Source organism: Sinocyclocheilus grahami, unplaced genomic scaffold, assembly GCF_001515645.1.
Source record: "Sinocyclocheilus grahami isolate Dianchi unplaced genomic scaffold, SAMN03320097.WGS_v1.1 scaffold1758.1, whole genome shotgun sequence".
Taxonomy (NCBI): Eukaryota; Metazoa; Chordata; class Actinopteri; order Cypriniformes; family Cyprinidae; genus Sinocyclocheilus; species Sinocyclocheilus grahami.
The window spans coordinates 61,054-73,402 of record NW_015506937.1 but is presented as its reverse complement, the minus strand read 5'-3'; the positions used below and the strand labels follow the sequence as shown (position 1 = coordinate 73,402).

Genomic DNA, 12,349 nt, shown 5'->3' with positions numbered 1-12,349 from the left:
CTTTGGACACCGAACTCCATAATAGAGTATTTTTAGGCTGCTGCAACATATCTTGGGCGGTCTGTCGATCCGTCACCCACTCCACCATTACATGCCCTCTCAGCTCCCTCTGATAGCCAGGTCTGTGCCAGTTTTAATACTGGCAGATGCTCAAGGCAGCGCTGCCATTTCATGCATGTTTGCTCACGCCCGCTTGATATGTCCAGTGCAAAAATAAAAATGCTAAACAATACTTATCCACTCCTGTAAATGTTTCTTGTTTGTCTTCAGAATTGCTTCATCACCCTGACTCCTTTTTTTATGGATTGTCTACTATCAGGTCTCTCACATAGCTTTCACCCCGGTGTCGAAAAACTCCCCTCCCTAAGCCTTATCTGCCCCAATCTCCAGTCCGCTCTCGCCGAACCTGAAACAGTCGATCTCCTAATTAAAAAAGAAACCGACGCAAACTTCATGTTCGGCCCCTTTTCTGTCCCTCCCTTTAATATTTTCCATGTTAGCCCCATCAGTGTAGCTACCAGGAAATTCTCAGGTAAAAGACGTCTCATAATTGATCTCTCATCCCCGCATAATTCCCGGTTCCCAAGCGTTAACAGCCTCATTCCACTTGAAGAATTTTCTCTCCACTACCATGACATTGACCCAAGCCATTACCCTGATCAAAAACGCGGGTCGCGGCGCTTGGCTGGCCAAAATCAACATCACCTCTGCCTTTAAAGTGATGCCGTAGCAGTTCCCACCCCCACAGGAGTTTTTTCTTTTTCAGATGCTGCAGTAGCGCCCGCTTCCGCAGAAGCCTCTAGCTCTCTCTTCCAAGCCTCAGCAGTGCCGCTACTACAAGCGATGTCAAGCACCCCACCAATCTTAAGCTTTGCAAATTTTGGGGGGTTATCAATGCTCCTCTCTGGCTGCTGTCCCATACTAATTGCATCTTTTGGGGGAGTGCTCTGGGTCCGGGCTAAAAGCCGAGCTCGGTCTCTTCTCCCCGGACAGGGGGAGTACCCTGGGCTCGAGAGTAATTACCGAGCATGGAGCCCTCTCCCAGGACAGCACGCCAAATACACATAACCTTTACTCTGTTAATTATATGCAAGTGTGAACTCGTGAATTCATGTGTTTTGTTGAAAGAAGCTATTTTCTAATCTATATAGATCTTTGATTTGAAAAAAATATTCAATCATATCAATTGATTCCCCGCCCCCTATATTTGGCTCTTTGAGGGGTTTACAGTAGTCATGATTTAAAAAAAAAAATTTACCAGTACATTCTCTCACTAAAGATGAATCAGAAAATGCAGTGACAAACCGAATGAAATAAAGAATATTACATTTCATTTGTTTGATCATTATTTATATTATCATTCAATTACACTGTGGCATTTCGCAGCATGACAGAAGTTTAACTAATATTTTGAACCTAAGTTATCAATATCTAAAAAGTAAAAGAAGATTAAGAAATAAAAGAAGTGGGTATGAAGGTGGACAATCAGATTTGGCCCACACTCCGCAGCAGTGAACGTTCACTCAGATTTACAGGTGAAGGAATTCTCTCCAGTGTGAACTCTCATGTGAGTTTTTAGGCTACATTTATGACTAAAACTCTTTCCACATAGATGACACATAAAACAGTTTTCTAAGTGAGTCTTTGTGTGACGATTAAGGCTTACTTTGTGTGAGAAACACCTTCCACACTGACCACATATGAACTGTTTCTCTCCGGTGTGAATGGTCATGTGGCATCTACGGGTTAGTTCTGTCGTGAAGCTCTTCCCACACTGATCACATGTGAACAGCTTCTCTCCCGTGTGACTTCTCATGTGGTAATTAAAGGTGTTTTTGTGAGTAAAACTCTTTCTGCACTGAGTGCAAGTATAAGGCTTCTCTCCAGAGTGAATTCTCATGTGGACTTCGAGGACTCCTTTTCCAATGAAACTCTTTCCACACTGTTTACAGATAAAATGTCTCTCTCCAGTGTGAATCCTCATGTGGACTGCCAGGTTTTGTTTTTGAGGGAAATTCTTTCCACACTGTTTGCAGGTGAACAAGCTCTCTTCACTGTGAGTTCTCAAGTGGGAATTTAGGTTGCATTTATATGCAAAACTCTGTCCACACTGAGAGCAAGTATAAGGCTTTTCTCCAGAGTGACTTCTCATGTGGACTGCAAGGTTTCCTTTTTGAGCGAAACTCTTTCCACACTGCTGGCAGTTGTAAGGCTTCTCTCCAGTGTGATATCGCATGTGAATTTTAAGGTTTTCATTGGTAGTGCAACACTTTCCACACTGTTTGCAGGTGAAAGCGATGTCTCTATTGTGAATTCTCATGTGGACCTTAAGGCTTCCTTTTCGATTGAAACTCTTTCCACACTGATGGCAGGTAAAAAAGCTCTTCGATTCAATCTTCTGGACACTTTTTTGAGAGGAGCACTCCTTAGTTTTTCTCCTTAATTTTCTCCAATTTTGAAATCACGATCTTTCTCATTCTGCTCTTTCTCTTCCATATCCTTCAGCTCTTGACTCTCCTCAATCAGGTCTAAAGTGAAAAAACACAAATACAAAACCAGTTTAATGACACAAAGAAACAGACAACAAAACCAAGAGAAGGCATCAAAATCTACTTTCTGTTTTCTGTAAACTCAAACTCTTTGCTTTCAAACTTTCAACCTGGTAGTTATCAAATGCTTTGCGAAACAGAGCTTGACCAAAGGAGAGCTGCTTTATTTTCCAGCACAGTATTCATTTGGACAGCATGAGAATTGTATTGCCAATTTTGTGAACAAGCATTAGCACGGTTTAGGTCTTATCTATCCAACTGCTACCACAGGAGGCATTTCATCAAACACAAGTACAGAACGATGTTTTGTGTAAATCGTACGTAAAGCCGTTCCAACATAAACTTTAGAATTCATGAAAATTTTCACATTTTCAAAATGTTAGTGGGTACAAAAGAAATGTACCACCTGCTCCCTACCACACATAAATGGTGCGTAAAACATGGCGTGTTCTTTTCGGCAAACTGATAAGACTGAATTTTGATGCGTTAATATAACAAGTTTGTTTGCCCTGTACAACTTTGGGTAAAACGCAGTGCTTGTCACTGTCACTTTTTTATTTTAATACTAATACTATACTGCACAAATACTACACCAACCAACCATCCTACTTGGGACAGCACGCCAAATACACATAACCTTTACTCTGTTAATTATATGCAAGTGTGAACTCGTGAATTCATGTATTTTGTCAATAAGATAAAAGTGTTTTGTTGAAAGAAGCTATTTTCTAATCTATATAGATCTTTGATATGAAAAAAATATTCAATCATATCAATTGATTCCCCGCCCCCTATATTTGGCTCTTTGAGGGGTTTACAGTAGTCATGATTTAAAAAAAAAAATTTACCAGTACATTCTCTCACTAAAGATGAATCAGAAAATGCAGTGACAAACTGAATGAAATAAAGAATATTACATTTCATTTGTTTGATCATTATTTATATTATCATTCAATTACACTGTGGCATTTCGCAGCATGACAGAAGTTTAACTAATATTTTGAACCTAAGTTATCAATATCTAAAAAGTAAAAGAAGATTAAGAAATAAAAGAAGTGGGTATGAAGGTGGACAATCAGATTTGGCCCACACTCCGCAGCAGTGAACGTTCACTCAGATTTACAGGTGAAGGAATTCTCTCCAGTGTGAACTCTCATGTGAGTTTTTAGGCTACATTTATGACTAAAACTCTTTCCACATAGATGACATATAAAACAGTTTTCTAAGTGAGTCTTTGTGTGACGATTAAGGCTTACTTTGTGTGAGAAACACCTTCCACATTGACCACATATGAACTGTTTCTCTCCGGTGTGAATGGTCATGTGGCATCTACGGGTTAGTTCTGTCGTGAAGCTCTTCCCACACTGATCACATGTGAACAGCTTCTCTCCCGTGTGACTTCTCATGTGGTAATTAAAGGTGTTTTTGTGAGTAAAACTCTTTCTGCACTGAGTGCAAGTATAAGGCTTCTCTCCAGAGTGAATTCTCATGTGGACTTCGAGGACTCCTTTTCCAATGAAACTCTTTCCACACTGTTTACAGATAAAATGTCTCTCTCCAGAGTGAATCCTCATGTGGACTGCCAGGTTTTGTTTTTGAGGGAAATTCTTTCCACACTGTTTGCAGGTGAACAAGCTCTCTTCACTGTGAGTTCTCAAGTGGGAATTTAGGTTGCATTTATATGCAAAACTCTGTCCACACTGAGAGCAAGTATAAGGCTTTTCTCCAGAGTGACTTCTCATGTGGACTGCAAGGTATCTTTTTTGAGCAAAACTCTTTCCACACTGCTGGCAGTTGTAAGGCTTCTCTCCAGTGTGAACTCTCATGTGAATTTTAAGGTTTTCATTGGTAGTGCAACACTTTCCACACTGTTTGCAGGTGAAAGCGATGTCTCTATTGTGAATTCTCATGTGGACCTTAAGGCTTCCTTTTCGATTGAAACTCTTTCCACACTGATGGCAGGTAAAAAAGCTCTTTGATTCAATCTTCTGGACACTTTTTTGAGAGGAGCACTCCTTAGTTTTTCTCCTTAATTTTTCTCCAATTTTGAAATCACAATCTTTCTCATTCTGCTCTTTCTCTTCCATATCCTTCAGCTCTTGACTCTCCTCAATCAGGTCTAAAATGAAAAAACAAATACAAAACCAGTTTAATGGCACAAAGAAACAGACAACAAAACCAAGAGAAGGCAACAAAATCTACTGTAATCTCAGAAATTCTTTGCTTTCAAACTTTCAACCTGGTAGTTATCAAATGCCTAGTGAAACAGAGCTTGACCAAAGAAGAGCTGCTTAATTTTCCAGCACAGCATTCATTTGGACAGCATGAGAATTGTATTGCCAATTTTGGGAACAAGCATTAGCACGGTTTAAGTCTTATCTATCCAACTGCTACCACAGGAGACATTTCATCAAACACAAGTACAGAACGATGTTTTGTGTAAATCGTACGTAAAGCCGTTCCAACATAAACTTTAGAATTCATGAAAATTTTCACATTTTCAAAATGTTAGTGGGTACGAAAGAAATGTACCACCTGCTCCTTACCACACATAAATGGTGCGTAAAACATGGTGTGTTCTTTTCGGCAAACTGATAAGACTGAATTTTGATGCATTACTATAACAAGTTTGTTTGCCCTGTACAACTTTGGGTAAAACGCAGGGCTCGTTACTGTCACTTTTTTTTTTAATACTAATACTATACTGCACAAATACTACACCAACCAACCATCCTACTTGTACAACACCCCAACAACAATGGGGAAATTATTGCTGGTTACTTAATGTTTATATTCAGTAATATTCTTCAAAATAAATAAAGTAGTAAAGCACTAAATCCACCAAAAAAACACACCAAAGCGTTCTCAAGCGCCACCAGCTGGCCGTTTTTAGAAGAGCACCTGGCATTTTTTTCAGCTGGCTACAAACGTTTTGGTGGACATACATTAATTAAATATTTATTGTTAGGCATATGGCCTTTTAATATTTTTTTATTATTATTTATTTATGCAATATACTGGAGTCAAACCTGAGAAGGGAACTCAAAATATTTCACTGCGTTCCTGGACACGTAATTCACTTAGCTGTAATTCATAGGTGGGGATTATGCTAATTGTGAATGAGTGTGCATGCATGCCCTATTTACAAATGAATAGAATTCAAACACATTTAACTACGAAATCTGACGTTTACAAAACCTTTGTGAATCCGGAGGAGAGTTGTCGGGAAGGTCTGATTTACATGCAAATTACTCTGAATTTTCTCATATATTTACACAAGTTTCATGAGGCCCATTGTTCTAAACGTGAAGTTTAATCTATGGCAACAAACCTCATGCCAGAGAGGGGCATGCCTTACACTGGCCACCTCTGACAGCATCAGTCAATTAAAGTGCTGTATACTTAAGGCGCCAATTTGCAGATCCCTTCTACTCAAGAAAGATTAAAAAAAAAAAAATTATGCTAAGCCAAGTTGTTGCTCCAAAATTCCAAGCTACTCTGGCCCTTGAGGTCCACTTTCCTGCAGAGTTTAGATCCAACCCTAATCAAACACACCTGAACAAGCTAATCAAGGTCTTCAGGATCACTAGAAAGATACTGGGGCAGGCTAAACATTTGTATATGTGACTCTGGACCACAAAACCAGTCATAAGGGTCAATGAAATTAAGATTTATACATCAATGGAAAGCTTATTTATTCAGCTTTATTCAGTAATATGCATTCCTAAGTTTTGATATAGTTACTATAGGAAATTACAAAATTCTTAATTACTTAAAATCCTAATGATTTTTGAAATAAAATAAAAATTTATAATTTTGACCCATACTATGGGTCATGTGACTTATGACTGGTTTTGTACTCCAGGGTCACATATGCCATTAATTGGGAATGACTGAAAGATGATGTCTGTCTGCCTTACCATCGTGCCACTCGAAGACAGACATACCTCAACCAACATTGCAGAGTGGTTGGAAGAAGTACCAGTCAAATTTAAAATCCCTTTTGAGAAAATTACTGCCATCGTACATGACATTGGTGAGAACATTATGGCTGCTGCAAAATTACTGGAGGAGAAACATGGGTGGACCAGTATACACTGGACTGGCCACACTTTGTTCTTTAAAGCAGCATTAATAACCAACTGCAAAGGCATTCAAAGACGATCCTGGGGATCAAGTTCTTACCAAACTGGACACTCAAAAGTCTTGGACAAAGGCAGTTATGAAAAAGGGGAGTGTCACACCATCTTATCTTCTGGAGACAGAGCAAGGGAAAACACTACGTGAAACAGATGCCACCTCCAGGGTATTGTGTTTTCCAGTCGGACTACCAAATCACCGCCCTGCCAAATAAGCTATCTTGAATAGCGAAATAAAAACTCTTCCTAGATTTGCTTTGTTCACGCGCTTGTAGAGGTGAAACAGCAGCCTATAGAAAGCCTATAAAAACATTCTGCTGAGTCCTTAATGTTAACCAAACAACTAAACACAGCTTTAATGAAGATGAATCTATTATTAATTTATACAGTGAACACTAAAGTTTTTTTCTGAGGATGAGAAGACAAATTACTAAAACAAATGTCTTTTTTCGTTACTTGCATAGTTAAGTGAATGAATAGTAGGAGTGTGCGATATTGACAAAAAATGCTATTTCGATATTTTCTGGGGGTTTTTCGATAATGATAATTCAACAATATTTTGCCGAGTGTGTTATTGCGCTGATATCTTAAGGACTACCGTGGACTCCTGAAGTTTTTGATATTCTTCATATTGTGTGTGGTGGTCAGTTCACATCAGTAATAGAAATTAATATTAAGTTTAAATTGATTTTTTCCTTTATAAAGCCATTTTTTTCTAAAAGTGTGCATCTTTTGAGTCAAATTCTTACATTTAATCATTCAAGTAGAATAAAAAGTAGGGATACTCCGAACAGGATTTTTGCAGCCGATACTGAGTACCGATTTCTTGTCATGGTGATCGGCCGATACCGATTATAATGCTTCAAGCTTTATATACCAGGTGCATCTCAATAAATTAGAATGTCGTGGAAAAGTTAATTTCATTTCAGTAATTCAAATCAAATTGTGAAACTCGTGACAGTAAATGAACATACTTTCCAGAAGGCCAACAATTCACTAAAAAAAATTTTTTTATTGGTCTTATGAAGTATTCTAATTTGTTGAGATAGTGAATTGGTGGGTTTTAGTTAAATGTGAGCCAAAATCATCCCAATTAAAAAAAACAAAGACTTAAATTGAATGCACACAGACTGAAGTAGTTTATTTAATACACGAGTTTCACAATTTGAGTTGAATTACTGAAATAAATGAACTTTTCCACGACATTCTAATTTATTGAGATGCACCTGTAGACCGTTTCATCGGGCACACGCGCCTTGCCCAGTCCGAAGTTAACTTACGGTCTGTGTTTGTTTATCAGTCTGGCTATGGCACCGGCTACAAACGCAGTTAAAGTTAAGGTGATGAGTAGACTGAAGTTGGACTCAGGTGGTTGTGCTGTGGGATGTGTTTCCCATACATTATATTTATAATATTTATTTGTGGATTTGTTGAGATAGTGAATTGGTGGGTTTTAGTTAAATGTGAGCCAAAATCATCCCAATTAAAAAAAACAAAGACTTAAATTGAATGCACACAGACTGAAGTAGTTTATTTAATACACGAGTTTCACAATTTGAGTTGAATTACTGAAATAAATGAACTTTTCCACGACATTCTAATTTATTGAGATGCACCTGTAGACCGTTTCATCGGGCACACGCGCCTTGCCCAGTCCGAAGTTAACTTACGGTCTGTGTTTGTTTATCAGTCTGGCTATGGCACCGGCTACAAACGCAGTTAAAGTTAAGGTGATTAGTAGAGTGAAGTTGAACTCAGGTGGTTGTGCTGTGGGATGTGTTTCGCATACTTTATATTTAATATATTTATTTGTGGCGCTCGCCACAATATCAAAACTGACTGATTTTCCAAAAGGCTTCATTGAAAAAACATGAGCACGTACTGCACGACAAATAGCAAATTTTTAATTGTTTCTCAAAACGTCATAGCATTTCCACACAGGTGATGACATGACTGTGGCTTAAAATCATTTGCATCCCCACGTACCGTGTACGTGGTCAGGCGTTGACGTCATCAAATTGCGATCAGTTCATGAGATCAGCCAAATAGTGAATACCGATCGAGTCATGAAATGTGATTATCGGCTGATACCGATCTCTGGACGATCGATCGGAACAGCCCTAATAAAAAGACATTTAGGCTGTTACCAGACAAATTAAATTGGATCAACAAAATTCATCTTTGCAGAAGTTGCATCTGAAGTGGCATTTACACAGTGATTTACACACGTTTAATGCAGCTCGGAGGGACATGGAATGACTTATTACTGCAGTTACAAATGCATAAATAATGTTTTGATATTTTAAACATTAAATACTGCTGTTTGAAATTATTTAAAAAAATGAAGTCGCTAGGTTTGTCAGTATAAATACTCAGGGGGAAAAAGCCTGAGACGCGGGAGCTGAAGGCAGGGGGTGGTGGATATTTGTGGCAGTCAGTGTGGATATTGTGGATGAGTTCTTCTGCATCATCACGTTCTATTAGTTCTACAGCTTCAGTTTCCGAATTTTCACGCTTAGTAACACATACAGCTGTTCCCTCACCACAGTGCAACAGTGAAAAGGGACCCCTTTCAAACAGTGTCGCGTTCCGAACGTTGTTTAAGCGACACACCGGTATTGCGGTATTTAAAAAATTCATATTACAAAAATAAACCGTTATTCGGTATGAACCGGTATACCGCCCAGCACTAATGCAGATTGACAAAAAATCTGCATCACATATCGGCCGCCCTGATTTCTAAATATCGGCATCGGCCAAAGGAAAACCCAAATCGGTTGACCTCTATATGAAATGATATAAATGTATACATTTTCTGTCCCCATATCTTGAATTTTGTGATCGTTTTAAATGCATTTTAATAGACTGAATCATGCAGTGAAAGAACGCACTCTAAATGTGTACGCGTGCACTGTATTACTGCACCTACTAGACTTCTACAAAGTGCACTCATACATTGTGATGGTGTTTTGTTTGGTTTTTGTAATATACTCGATAATGTCAAATCGCACATCGTTAAAACAACAATTACGATATTATTGCAGACGATATATATAAATTGCACATCCCTAATGAATAGTTGTCATTGTTTTCAGGTCAGAAGTTGATATTGGGCAGTTAACAGTGAGGTTCCTATGTACTATCATTTAAGTTATTAATAAGTTCATTATTTTTATTTAATGCATGACATAATAACGGATGGAAGTAGGAGCTTCTCAGCTTGAAGGCAGCATTAGTATTTGCAGTGTTTCCACTAGAGCCCGACCGATATGGTTTTTTTGGGGGGCCGATACTGATACCGATATATTGGCCGATATTCTTTGTGTATATTATAGTACAGTACTAGTCAAAAGTTTGGACACTTTCCCATTCGTGTGTTCAAACATTTCACTGGTACTATATATAGAATACAGTATATACATAAACAGAATATATATACATAAACATTTTTTGCAATGATCACTCAAATGTGGTGACAAAGATATGTAATGATGGAGGCAGGGCATTTAACAATAAACTTTATTCAAAATGAGTCTTACATCAGTGCACTGAACAGTAAAGTTGAAGTTTATTCAGCTTTAACTTTATTCCGTTTAAGTTTTTCACTTTGGAACATTCATTCACGGATTTGCGCTACTGTCTTCACACACAGACAGAACTTACTAGAGAAGTGTGAAGTGTGACAATTTACCTCTGTAAATAAATATAAATTCACGTCTCGCGCACTTTAATGCCCTTTGAATGTAACGTGTACGTTCCCTTGGAACTGGAATCATGGCGGAATTGTATGTGAAGTCCACTTCGCGGGGCACTTACGGTTGAATAAGACGATGCTTGAATGCTGCTGCCTGAACAAGAGACCTCCTTACTGAAGTGAAAGTGTTGGCTGGTGTCACTATCTCGCGAATGCGCAGGCAGATCTCCACTAAATTTGGGGGATCCCTTCAGCTCGAGGAGCCCTCTCGAACACCACCCTCCACGCGGCGGTAGCCCCCCGGGATTGCTAGATCGGTCTGCGCTGGACCGCAAATTTAACTAGAGCCCGAACTCCTGAACCCCGGGGGCTATCGTTCGAAAGAGGGCCTTGAGACTTGCGTTCGCGCGAATTTAGCCACCCGCAACTCCTGAACCCCTGGGGCTATCGTTCGAAAGAGGGCCTTGAGACCTACATTCGATTCGCGTTCGAGAGGGTTCCTCGAGCTGAAGGGATCCCCCCCCGTTCTATGTTTCAATGGTCTTCCATAGACTTAAGCTTTAAAGCATTTCATCCAGGTCGCCAGTAGCAAACAATGGAGCGTGCTCTGCTGGACAAACTAAGTAATTACACCATTTCAAGCATTTTATCTGTGTTATATGCTCTGTAAAAAAAAAAAATCATATCGGCGACAGGCTCATATCGGCCGACAATATTGACTAAACGATATATCGGTCGGGCTCTAGTTTCCACACAGACTTACACTCTATGTGTGGCAGCACATCCCCCGGGGGAAATATATATTTACGCAAATGTATTCTCTGCCAGCAGGAGGTGCTTTTGGAGCGGAAGAGGTTTTCTCTTCGGTAACGGCTGTACACAAAGCAGAGCTCCACTCACAAACGCTGCTTTATCAGGCTTTACAGGCAAGATGAAATGAAAATGACATCAAATTTTCTGAAGACAGTTTCCTTCAGTTTTGATATTGTGGCAGGCCACAGATAAATCAATATATGGGAAACACTGGTATTTGTCTAGTAATGATATCACAATATGTCTGCACACGTGAGTCTCCATGTCAAATAAAACCATTTAAATGATGAAACTACAGATGAATGATATTTTTGAAGAACGTCATGTAAGAGCCTGACATTTTAATAAGGATCCAATGAGAATGAAAACTCACCTGTTTGTTCCTCAGTATCTTCTTGTTTCACTCTGAATACTTCTTCAATCTTCCAGTCTTCACTCTCCTCTTTAATAAATGCCATCTTTATAATGGTGTGAATGGAAAAAAAATCTCAAATCAAATCAGCTCCCTAGTTCAGCAGTCAGCGCACTGCTAAGAGAATCAGTCAGAGTGAGAGTTAATAGCCTTAAATGAGCTGATTATCAAAAAAACAGACTTCATATGCATTCGTTTAGGTACCGAATGATCTATAGATTACGGTTTAATGACTTTATTTGCAGTTGGTTTGTAAAAGTTATTTGCTGTTCTTGTTGCATTAACAGTTTTTAGCAGAAGAGGAGATTAAAGGGGTTTAAAGTCCAAGACCATAACCTAACAAATCAGTCAGGGCCAAAAAAAAAAAAAAAAAGTGTATTTTAATGATAGCATTAATTTCAAAATCAAATGTAAGCTAGCTAATACTAAATCAAATGAGTTAATGTGTATTCCTCTTACCAGTTATAATGTAGTCTGTTTTTTTATTATTTTAAAATTTTTTAATTGAGTGATTTTAACTTTTAATTTAGTGCTTTAAATAGTAATTTTAGATTGTAACAATGTCATTAAATCTTGGGCACAATATTCATTAAATACACTCAGTAGTATCCTATATTTTTTATTTATTTGATTTATTAAGTTGCATTTTCTGCATACTTTTATTTTTGGACTGACAATAAAAAGTCAAATAATTGTATGTGAGAGAGTCAGCAGTAATATCAATGTGTTTCCCGTACAACTA

At 38.5% G+C, this 12,349-nt stretch overlaps 1 protein-coding gene across 1 annotated transcript; it reads right to left on the bottom strand.

Moving 5' to 3' along the window:
• Positions 1-1,823: 1,823 nt before the first annotated feature.
• LOC107572480 (gastrula zinc finger protein XlCGF7.1-like) lies at positions 1,824-11,713 on the bottom strand. The gene is made up of 4 exons (XM_016258899.1): positions 11,569-11,713; positions 4,066-4,668; positions 1,984-2,178; positions 1,824-1,858 (listed from the first exon to the last, which is right to left on the bottom strand). Exons 1-4 carry the CDS (start codon positions 11,651-11,653, stop codon positions 1,824-1,826), a joined length of 918 nt encoding a protein of 305 aa, XP_016114385.1. The 5' UTR covers positions 11,654-11,713.
• Positions 11,714-12,349: the final 636 nt, after the last annotated feature.